Source organism: Paralichthys olivaceus, chromosome 10 (genome assembly GCF_024713975.1).
Source record: "Paralichthys olivaceus isolate ysfri-2021 chromosome 10, ASM2471397v2, whole genome shotgun sequence".
Taxonomy (NCBI): Eukaryota; Metazoa; Chordata; class Actinopteri; order Pleuronectiformes; family Paralichthyidae; genus Paralichthys; species Paralichthys olivaceus.
Genome location: NC_091102.1, coordinates 21,372,190 through 21,384,837, shown reverse-complemented (window position 1 = coordinate 21,384,837; position 12,648 = coordinate 21,372,190). Strand labels below are relative to the sequence as shown.

The 12,648-nt window shown below is 41.5% G+C and overlaps 1 protein-coding gene across 1 annotated transcript in view; it reads right to left on the bottom strand.

Annotated features, from left to right (window-relative positions):
* Positions 1 to 9,976, bottom strand: part of LOC109637320 (inactive dipeptidyl peptidase 10) — a 186,003-nt gene extending 176,027 nt beyond the window's left edge. Inside the window, exon 1 of the mRNA XM_069533120.1 lies at positions 9,618 to 9,976. Within this exon, the coding sequence (XP_069389221.1) occupies positions 9,618 to 9,677 (60 nt within the window). The 5' untranslated portion in view covers positions 9,678 to 9,976. The remainder of the gene's footprint in view (positions 1 to 9,617) is intronic.
* Between the last annotated feature and the right edge of the window lie 2,672 nt (positions 9,977 to 12,648).

The window sequence follows — 12,648 nt, the reverse complement described above, 5'->3', positions numbered from 1 at the left end:
CTCAGTAGATGTATAGACATTCTTAATGGGGAGGAATCTGTCTGATATACTCCTGCAGTCACATTGTCACTGCTGCCAGAAACCACCTGGACCAGTAACACTGCTGCCGACAGTGTTGACTGGTGAAAACCATGAACAGGTTTTCTTCCGATGACTATGTTCAGCCACCCGCCTGTGCCTGTCCAAAGGCCACAGCTGTGTTCATTAAGCCACCCTGGGTCCTGCTCCTCTCTCTCTCACTGTCTGCTCAGGTGAAACGTTCGATTTCTGTGTGATATGTCGGATTTGATGAGATAAAGGTGGAGTAATTGTGCATCACCTCCAAAATCCAGTTAGTGTGCTGATGCTGATTAGAATAAAAACATTAAGGGTTTGTTCTCACCCGTCAGAGGGGCTCACTGCTTTTCAAATGGAAGCAGAGGCCGGGCTGGCATACTAATACACTGCCAATAATACAGGTTGTGCCCGGGCTCGTCCTGTCATATTGTTTCCCCAAAACAATGAAACAAAAAAAAGGCTGAAGACCACCCCCTTGAGATCACACTGACATTTGACAGTGTATTCGATTTTTCTCGGAATAATAACATGTTGTGTTTCTATCTGTGGTCAATGTGATGATACTGATCACTGAAAAGAGGAAAGGTGAAATGTGTTCTCTTGTGTCCTGCTTAAAAATCCCACGTCCCAAGGCCAAGAAAGTAAAAATAAAAATATATTTTTTCTTTCCTCTACTTTATCATAAAGGTTTTTTACCTCCACCAAGGAGGTTATGTTTCATTGCTGTTTGTTTGCAGGATTACTCAAAAACCATTGAAAAGATTTCCTGACACTTGATGGAAGGATGATGTGCCAAGGGCCAAGGACAAACTCATTACCTTTTGAATCAGATTGAATGAAAGGGCTAGATCCAGGAATTTCTTAAACATTGTGAAATAGGGTGTTCGACAACTTCTCGGGAATGCAGAGAACTTTAGATTTTAAAATAGCTACTTTCATTTAACTGGATGGATGTCTATCTGAATTTGTGACAGAAACTTGTTTAAAGCATTTTGTGGCTCTAGATCTAATAAATATATTTCCCTTACTTGATGTCACTTGAGTCCGCACTGGTTGTGGAGTTGTAGAGTCACAAAGTTCTGTAGCCGCTCCTCAACTCTGATGGGGCTAGAATCCAGGGTCTGGAATTAAAAACGACTCTCTCTTTGATTCCGCTGCATCGAGTTTTAATCGTCCATCGTGCATCCAACAATGTAACAGGAGGAATGCTTCATACTCTTTCAAGACTGATTTATCTTTGGAGCGTTTTGTGGGAATTTCTTTGTCATACTGATGATTTTTATTAGGGTTAATTTTAACATGTGCAGCAGTGAACGTGAGGATTCAGACTTCAGCACACACTTACAGAAAAACACACCAACATAGAGAGAGAGAGGGAGAGAGGGAGAGAGAGAGAGAGAGAGTATCCAATAGCATTAATCAGGTGAGGATAATTATGAACGTCCCTGGTGTCCCTGGGGGGGACATATCCTGTAAGCATAACATCCTGGTGTTCATTTACTGGACCATGTCATACACCTCTCTCTCTCTCTCTCTCTCTCTCTCTCTCTCTCTCTCTCTCTCTCTCTCTCTCCCTCTCAGTTGTGTCCAATAAAACCCAGACTGTAAAAAAACTTTACAGGTTGAGATGAAGCTTCTGTGACATGTTCACTCACTGCTCCTGAGCTGAGCGTCATTGAAAGTTGCGTCTCTCTTTTCTTTTCTGTTCCTCGATCCTTGTTTCAATATGTTGTGATGGTCTGACTGTTTATCTTGTTGTCCCCTCTCCTGGCATTTCAGAAGTTTATCTAGGTCTTTTTTTTTGTCTCTGTTCACAACTCTGTCCAGTTCAGATCGGTTCAATTCCATTCTATCCCGTTCGAATCAAAAGTTCAGTCAATGGCCCCGCTGAGCACACCTTCTGTTTCATCCAGATCGTTTTCAGTAAAATTAGATATCCACTCATGTAGTGGGGATGTTTAAGGAATGTTATAAGAACATTATGACGTCACAGTGAGGTTGACCTTTGACCCTTTGGATATCAATTTTAATCAACTCATCCTTGAGTCCAAGAGGCGTTGCTGCCAAATGTGAGGCATTACTGAGATATCACATTCATGAGACTATGACGTGTAAACGTGTCCTTGTTTTATTTAAACAAAAAAACAACAGTACATCTTAATGTAGAAACAAGACTAACTCTGAAGTCTGAAAGGCTTTTGGGCAGAACCGCACCACATCTCAGCGTAACTTTGCTTTTCACTTTTTCATTCAATGTTTGAGTGGTTCAGAACTTTTTCTCAATAACTACTAAAATGTATTATGTTCTCAGGAGTAGCTGCTTTACATATTCAAAAGGGAAGTCATTAAGCAGCAGTAAGGACTCTACAGAACCCATGAGGGCAAATATAATATGCAAAATGACAGGCTGTAGCATTTTACTTAATTTTTTTCTTTACAGGGACAAATAAGCCTTCGCAAGCAAAAGCTCTCTTATTCAAATGAGTGGCAGATACATATGTCTCAACCGCAAAACAAATTAGCAACACATCTATCACATATTCCTTGGTGAGACTCGGGAATGAGAGATGTACTGGGAGGGGAGGATATATTGAGATCAGCTGGCGACGCTCTGTAATTTATAGACTCACTGACTCAAGAGCCAACGCAATCATTTTTATGAGACTGATTCCAGCAATCTATTACACCCTGAGCAAGCCGGTCCTGAGCAGTTTTTAAAGACTGTTTATGTGATAGATCTTCGGAACAGGGAACGCCTCACAGGTTCAATAACCTGCTGGATGAGTTGTCGAGCATCCAGGGTGCTGACTCGCGGAGATGAGAGCTATCGGTGGTGTGTGCTGGCAGAGAAATTGCAAACAATACTCTTCCTGCCAGGGATAGAAAAAACTCGGATAAAAGGCGTATCCGAGCGTGCTACTCCGTACATATTATACAATTTCATAAAAAACGGGAAGCGAAATGTTTTGAATTGTGTATTTTGTTTATCCAGACTGAAATAAAAGCCTATCTTTAAGAAAATGCTTTATCATTTGAAATTCTCCTGTCTCTTGACACGTCAGACATTATACTCAACAGTATCCTAGCATCGTTTCAGCTCGTGAATACGTGCTCTATCTGTTGGTATGTGGCATTTCAGATTTTAGACACACGCTTTTGAAGATGGAGGAGTTTTACATTAAACCGTTTAACAATCTCACTGATGCTTCAGATGTAGAGATGACAGCAGAAATTTAAATCTAAGACTTGACTCATGACAGAGGTTGATTACAGCTTAGTCTCCATCAGCAGTGTCCTCATTACTTATCTGTAGAATCTGCCTGGCTGTCACTGCAGCAGCAGCAGCATAAGAACTTGTCTGAAATAAGGCACTCTTTGATCAAAGCACATCAGTGCATACACGCTATCCACAGCCACAAAACATGCTCTATTTTGAGGTGGTTTTCATCGACTACATGGCAGACAGTCCAGCGCATGTTTGCTCACTGAGCCAATGTACGACAGAGTAAATCGTTTAGCATGATTTGGTGAGGAGGCTATAAGATAAGTCTCAATTTTGCTTTAACTCAATTTGCAATCAGTAGATATTGGTAGACCTGGATGAAACATGATTAATTAATAAAATAACATGCCAATCAATCAGGCATTCAATTAATAGGTCTTCAATTATTTAGATTAAAGCCGTCTTTAATTTCCCTGTTGATTTCTCCTTTAATTGAAGATACTTTTTAAAGAACTTTTTAACTAAAGGTCTGTATCTACAACCTTGTGTATACCAGCATAATGCAGCTGCACTGACATTGTTGGAGAATCTTGTTGTTTTCCCAAAACAGTGATGGAAAATATTTCTTCTTTATTCTGATTTTTGTCTTCAAACGAAGCAGACAGAAAAAGAAATATACAAACAAACCATGAAGAGCCTATGTGCACCCATTTATGGATGTTTTCAAGTGTGGAAATATGGACTGTGCATGTTCACCTTCCATCACAGGCTGGTTGACGCATGTAAATATTAACTATAAATAATCAATCACACTGGTCAGACTGTTCCGCTCTTTGTTTTTGCTCCCACCTCAGGACGAGCCCTTTTGAGTCAGCAGGACCCTTAAACTGTGTCAGTCCCCTTCTCCCTGTCCATGTTTCCTTTCAGTTCTTCACTCTGCTACAACATAAAGACATGAAAATGCCCAAAAATGATTTTTAAGAGAAAAAAACATTATCCAAGAAACTACGCCAAGAGCAATCCTTCAGTGTGGACCGGGAGAGGGGGCTATTCACAGACGGCACGTTGTCGATGGGTTTGTGAGAGAGAGATAAAGAATCAATTTGCCGTGCACAGCTCTGCGCTAATGTAAAGTTTTACCCATTTGAAATAGTTAAATAGAAAAAAAATAGAAAATCAATATGTGGCGGTCAATGTTTAAATTGTGGCGGGCCGCCACAAATAAATCAATGCAGCCTATAGGAAACACTGCAGGTAAAAAAGCACTTTTTTTTAACTAATCACATTTTCTGAATTCATTGCATTCCCACCACAGATTTCCATCTGCGGGCCGGATGTGGCCTCAAATGGACGAGCACTGATCTAGTCCCTGTTGCAGAAACTGTACTGGGGACAGATGTTTTTACTAGGACGGATTTTCTGTGGCAGAACGTCTGGTTTTATGAAAGACACAGTTTTGCCAACTGTTTCTAAGACTTCATGTCACTTTAATATTCAGTTCCATGCTTTTTGTCGCTCGAGAACTTTACAAGTGATGGGACTATAAATGGCTGAAAGGGAGTGGGTGGTGGGTACAGTGGTACGTTCACACTCAGAGGTATTTTATCTTGTCATCATGAAACAGGATCCTAAAATTGGTATTTCAAAAAAACACATTCAGTCCTTTGCACTTCCATAAATCACTGACTGTCACTCTTACCAAACTTCTTGTCGAGATCCCCACTGTGCAATGTCAGTGTAAATCCACAGTGTTACAGCACAGCTTGGGAAGTACGGCACATTCTTTTACACAACCCTGCGCTCCCATCACTGATGTGCACTCTAGGAGAGGAGCACTGACACAGCTCCCTGCTTCCTCAAGGATCCCAGTTTGTAGCAGAAATCTGCATGTGGGTGGACCTGACACTCACAGGGACCGCCGATGACACGAGGCTCGAGCTGCTTTCAGCCTTGTTAAACACCGCTAGACCCCAGCAGTAAAGACCCACGACAAATCTGGTGCCTCGTCCTAATTGGATTTCTTATCTTGGCCAGTGGTGTAAGGACACAGCTACAATGTGAAGAGGGGGCATTTAAGAGGATAACAGAGAGCCGTTAAGACCTCAGCGCGAGGCGACAAGGGTCAGACATAGAGAGATTAGCGTTTTTTGTGCAACACAGAGGGGTTTTGGTGTTTTTAATCCTGACCGTGATCCCTGCTTGTTTCACTGATTTCTGAGACAGGTTTTGAAGGCAGTGTGCATTTATAGAAAATGCCCCATAGTGTCACTCCAAACCAATGCTCGGAGTTTTGTAACTGACTGTGAATGCACCAAGGACCCCTGCTCCGACCTGGCCCGTCTTTACCTAAAAATAAGACTACAGGTAAAGTAGTAAGACAACAGTGCACACAGAGAAATCTTTTGGTAAATAAGCACTCCTGTAAACCATCAGGGTATCAGCCCACAGCAAACCTCTAAGCAACGGAACATGAGGTCGAATGCTCTCAAAGAAATCCAGCTCTGTGTATTGACATTGACACAGCAAAGACAGCAAAGATCCCAAAACCATTTTGGGTCCACAATAAAACGTGTGTAAGCACGTAACTGTACTGTAGGTGATAAACAGAACTCAAGGATAAGATACAAACCTCTCTCCAACCCTGGTGTGACATCAGATTTCAGTCTACTGAAGACCTGTCATTTCTGCCCATATTTCTCTTTGGACGCTAAAGTAAATTGTCTGTCTTTTCTAATCACTCCAATTGATCGTCACTGTTTTAGTCACAAACTCCCAGACGACTGTCCTTGTCACTTTGACAGATTGCAAATCAAACTGATGTGATTGGTTCCTGGAGAAACTTTCTCTGGCAAGTACCAAAGTTTAACAGGTTTAAATAAAACTTGGTTATACTCGCTCTTAGTGATGTGGTTTCAAGTAAAGATTAATTAGCTACCGAGCACCAGCCTTCTAACTGGGAGATGAACCACAAAGTGTGGAGACCCAATGTGTTGCTGACAATGACGATGACATTAAAAAAATAGAATAAAATAAAAGCCAACATGAGGGATGACTGTGCGCATGCTTTCTCTACACTCTTACAAAAAGGAAAATCAATGGACTCTCAGTGACCTTCTGACCACCACTGTTATTCACATTTATATCCATTATGCGAAACACTGTTTCCTTTGTCTTGCTTAAAGGCCCCGAGAACATGTTTGCTCAGTCAGCTTCTTAGTATAAGAAGCATCAACTCTTATGACGTTATCTGTCAAAGCTGCAACGGTTCTTTCACATAAAACATTTCCGTGTTTGTGTCCTTGTCTTTGCTCGTCGTGCTGGTTTTAAGTGGACTGGGCTCAGTTTGACATAGATGCTGCTTTTCATCCCTCTTTCTCATTCTGCATGTATCTCTGACTCCAGGGCTGCAGGATCCAGATCTGACACAACTCCACTAATATCATCATTAATATCATCACCATATTATTCATTAACAGCATTATTGACTATTATCTGGCACTTGTTTTATTGCTGATGTTATTAATTATGCAATGCAATATATAGGGAATCATATTTTCATTATCACAGTGCTAAAATACAACTGTTCTTGCTCCCTGTGTCCCTGTTAGTTAAATCTGAACAAACTACACCCACACAGTCCTGAAGAAGCAGATGAACTAATAAGTCATGAATAGTTTGCACAGAAATAGTTAAAGGTATAATACTGACTTATTACAGTTTGCAGTTTGGTCATCCTTTATGGTGCAGTAACATAAAAGCCTACATCAGGGAATACAGTAACAATGCTGGACAATGCTATAAAATTCCAAGGTTATCAAAAGTTATTTAGAAGAGACAACAGGGTGAAAAGTCAATCATCAGCCAGATTGCCTGTTGTAACGCCCGGGCCTCACTGCCTGCTAAAGCAGAGCTTGTCAACAGAAACATGAGAGGGCTTTCACTTCGAAAAAGGTAAGGTATATTCATATTCAGAAATATTTGTGTTGTGACATATTCATCGGATAGAAACTGAAACTGTGGTGAAAGATCATTTTCACTTTATTTTGCTGTGAACTGCGGTTCACAAAGAAAATAGGCGAGACCTCGATTGTCTAGAAGAGCAGGTCATGTGGAGGCTCTAACCTGATGGGTGATGTTCCAGATCGCTCCCGTGCCGCTCACACAGCCAGTGTGGCCCAGGCATAAACATCCTCGAACAACCTTTTTTTTTATTTTTGTTTTTCAGTTTGCCTCACTAAATAAAATATGGCTAAACTTTTGTCTTGTTTACATTCTGCCTGCTTATCAGACCGACCATACTTCTTAAACACTTCAACATGTAGCAAAACGCCAGTGAGGAATGAATCTATCACGGCCAAAGCTACGTAAAGAATCCACCAGTTCAATGAACCAGAATTGTCATTTGAATCAGTTTGAATCAATCTGAGCTACATGGGTTGCTGATAATGTAGACTAAGGTTTTTGTCTTTTTTTAATTGAATCATAAGCTGAAAGTAAAAACTGACAATTACAAATCTGCCAATGATGTTTGTTTATCATAGAGCTCTCAGCTGGATGCATCCCACAATGCCCTGCATTCAAAACAGAGCTGGCCCAGAATAAACATTCTACTAGTATTTCTAAAGGTACAGTACAAATTGATTAACGCTGTATGTTCTACCACCAGGATATGACTGTATGCTCACAGTTTTCTCTGCTTTTCATATTACAACGTAAATTATTGGATAGAAATATAAATACATGTAAAGCTTTACAAATGTTCAAAATATAACATTTTGGGGCTGTTCAGACTGTTCAGTACCACAAACCTGCGAAAAACCATTCTCTACCTCTGCAACTGACACAAGCTCTCGTACAGATTTGCTGCCTGCGGCTCTTCCTTTACACGTTTAGACTCGAGTTAGTGCGCCCTGCACTCTTGTGATTTAAAATTTGTGCAACACTCAAAGCTCAAAATAGTCAATACATTAAGACATCTGCAGACATTATATACCAGAGTACAACAAGGTACTAATTCAAAACACACAACCTCATTTTGAACACAGCCTGGGCTTTTATGGCATCCTTGTTTGTGGCTTATATGAAATGTGTGGGTGGTGGGTAAAAGCCAGCCTCTAATGAAGAGCTGCCTTGAGCACAGGGGTCACAGAGAGGGACCCGGCATCAGGAGCCGTCAGTGACTGCTCAGCCACTGAAAGAGCACAGCAGCATTCTCTCAATCCAACTGGCCAAGATGTTGACATGCCACAAGAAAAATCCTATTAACCAATTTCATATTTTCCCTCATCTTTCATCCGAAGTCAGACTCCACTAATAAATGCAGCCTTGTGTTCCAAAATTGCTATCCTCTGGGATAGTGGGGAGAAGGATCGATACATTTGCCCCAAGCTAAATTTCTCTGGTGGGACATCGAGGTTGAAAAGTGATGCGGGGAAAATCGATAGCACTGTTGAGTCACACACACACACACACACACACACACACACACACACACACACACACACACACACACACACACACACACACACACACACACACAAAGAGAGACGGTGCGGGCACTAATATGCACGCACGCACACGTACACACTGCATTAGAAGCAGACACACGCACTCATGGATTTCGCACCCCCTCCTCCCAGGTTTAGGTGCACTATATGAAGACAATGCGGATGTTGCTTTAGACGTTTCTCGGTCGTGACCGAGACAGAAGCGACGGTGTTGAATCCATCACCTGTCCGCTCACCTGCTTCATCCGAACATATATGCGCACACACTCCTCTTGTCTCATGTTTAATACAATGTATTTATTGCAACAACAGGTTGTAAATCAGGGTGATCTCATGGCAAAGTTGAGCAAACTGATGCGCCATCAGAAACATGCAGGCACTGGTGTTTGATGGTGCAGTGTTTCACATGTTCCCAACCATGCGCGCGTGGAAGAGGCAGCCGGACACAAGTCAGCGCTGTGTTTGAAGAGATCACCTGCTCGGCCCACACGGACTATAGAATAACAAAGACGTGATATGAATGAAATCTGGACACTGCGCCAGTTTGTGCCTCCTCATCCATCATCCAACACATTTGCACTGGACCTCAAGAACTGGACTCAGGTTCATTGTTAACCTTCATGTCAAAATGAATCTCCTTCAAACAGGAGCTGTAACTTCTCAACAACAGAGGCAGATGATGTGATATCCCACAAACCCTCTCCAAAGCGCTGCGCGTCAATGCGCATACCCGTGCACCAAGCTCACACCGAAGTTTTGAGCTGTTTCAGAGCCGCTGCCGCTGATCCAGATGCAGTCACAGAAAACATGAATAAGTTCATAAAGCCTACCTTGATGGCCTTGGTGGACTGGCATTTGACTTGATGCGACACGGTGGCGGTTTGGTTCATCTTGGGACGCCGACGCAAACGGTCCTTCTATCCAAGTGACACAGAGCAGCAGAGGGAGAAACACAGCCAGCTCCTCCTGGTTCTCTGAAGCTTCTGATGCTCGTTGTTGTCGCTCTTTGTTCGCTGTGGAGCGCGCAACCGCATCTGACAGCTCCCGCCTGTGCGTCGCGCAGCGCACGGCGCGATGTATGGAGGCTTGTGCACAAACGACCGGTGGTGATTGGTAACCAGGGGCGACTGCAGAAATGTCTGAATGGGGTGGCCGGAGGATAGTAAAACTCCGTGTGCCAGAGGTCCCACGGCAAACCCGGGACACTGACAGGATTATACAGGCTACACGATCATTGTCTCTTTATATGCCTTCACTTTGAGCCTCATGTTGCACAAACATCATGAAAAAACAAGTAATGCATGCACATACACTGACCATACCTACATCAGATGAAACCAGATTAAATACCCCTTCATTTATGTCTTCACTCATCAGTCAGATTTTATTTGTATAGTCCATATTCACAAATCACAGTTTGCCTCAAAGGGTTTAACAAGGTGTGACACTCCTCAACCCTCCACTACAGAGGGGGGAAACAAGCAAAAACATTTTAACAGGGAAAAAAAGGAAGACACCTCAGAGAGAGTCACAAGTGAGCGATCCCTCTCCCAGGACAGACAGAAGTGCAGTAGACGTGTAACAGAGCACATCAACAAAATATCAATATTTACAACAGTCATGACTAGACAGTGTCTAACATAAAGGATGAGGAGTATCACTGTTTAAAGTAGCCTATTTATGCAAAACAAGATGTCAGACAGATACGAAGGAAGCAATAGAGGCATGGTCAGCAACAGTAGTAAATGTGTGTAGGCATATTATATATAATTACCACCAAGGTCCACAATGTTGCCGCAGCGGCGACCCTGGATCTGCAACGATAAAGCACAAGGACTCCGGGGAAGATGTCGAGTCAGGAGCATGTAATGATGAGACATTGTAAGAAAGAAGGAGCAGCGGAAAGAGATGCTCCCCTGACAATCTAGACCTATAGATGACATGCATTAGCATCATCCAAAAAACACTTAAATTGAACCTGTAGACACAGACACCTTTTGAAACACACTGACATAACAATGGGTAATTTAGGACTGTATCAACCTGCAAGGAAGGCCTAGGGCAAAATAAGATTCCTGGTGTTTCCAGTCTGCTGTGTATAGAGTATTTGGCCTTTAAAGGTTACATGAATGATATCTTAAACATCAATAGAGCAAGCAATATCTATGTTCTATGTAAATATATAGTAGATTAATGGCATCCATAATAAAGTCACACTTCTTCTGTGTTCATGTTGTGGTTTCAGGTTCTCTGTTCTTTGCTTTGGTAGCATGGTCTTGCTGCACATGCATGTTAATGCACGTGTGTGCACCCTGAACTGGACTTTCTCTTCTCCTCAATGCATAAATCCACAGATGAAGTTTGTTTGTATCTATAGACAAGATCATGTTGGTTGGCTTGTTACTGATATAAGTAATTTGTAGCCATACCAGTTTAACGGTCATGCTTGTGTGGGCTAACGGTTGTGGCCTGTGCACAGGGTAACAGGGGGTCACTTTTACTTAGCTTAGCAACACTTGCTGAGAGCACAATGGGAGGGGGGAGTTGAGGGGAGGCTGGAGGTGCTCAAGTGCAACATAAAGTGAATTGTAAACCTTTAAAGCTACACTTACCAATGGTGTGAGACTGACAATGACTCATATCTTAACAATTAACAGTAAAGCATTTGCTCATACCCACCATTCTGCAATAACTAAGGCAGTATAATGTATAATAGATAAATAATATATATATATATATATATATTATTTATCTATTATACAAAGCTGCTTTGTCAATACTAATTAAATACTAATGATGAATAAGATACTTACCAAGTCATTATTTGGGTAAACTGATGCTCTCTGCCCCATCAGGAGTATCAGCTGCTCACTGACTTCTGGGCTTGAACAAAGTGGTCCACCTTTTTACATTTACTAGCTTACCATTCAAATCACATTGATTTCCTGTCCAATCTGCTCCCAGTTGTATGAAACATCAAATACTGTCTGTATAACCTGACTTGCCTGTTTCCCAAAGATTTCTGAAGATGTTTTTTTTTTTAGACGTTTTTTTTTTTAAACTGTTTTGTTTAGGGGGATTTTATTCAGCGTAATTTCCAAGAACAACAGGCAGCTGTTTTCAGAGAAGAAGATAATCCTGCTATAAGCATCTGCCCAGCACCAAACAACAAGACAGCAACTAGCAATAAAAAGGACGTGATATTTTTGTATAGTGAAGGAGGCATCCCGTTTTATTTTCAGGAGTCGGCAGACACCAACACAATATATTTTTCACCAGAAACACAAGAAAAAAACATGTTGCAGTGAATAGTTAAATCTTTGCTGACATGTTTGCCTCACTGACTTAAGGTGGTTATATGATTGTTTTGTTTTCAGGTTATTGCACTGATGGTTGAAATGGAAGTTGAATTTGACTAATTTATTAGTTCAGCCTGGACAGGTCCCCCAAAATCATAATTTACAAAAAATACCTCAGATTGTTGTAATTTCCCAAAAAGCCCAGTGCACACATCAGATTAGATTAACCTAAGATTGCTGGGCATGAACACATTTTCCAGTAATTATAATATAATAAACACAAATGTTGTACAGTACATGCACCATGTAAGTATAATATATCCTGAAATATCAATCAATCAATACAATTTTATTTATATAGCCCATATTCACAGATCACAACTTGTGACAATCTCTGTTCTTAGCCCTCAACAAGAGTGAGGAAAAACTACCAAAAACCCTTTTAACAGGGAAAACATAACGTAGAAACCTCAGAGCGAGTCATATGTGAAGGATCCCTCTCCCAGGACGGACAGAAGTGCAATAGATGCCACATGTAATGGAGAACGTCAGAGAAATAGTA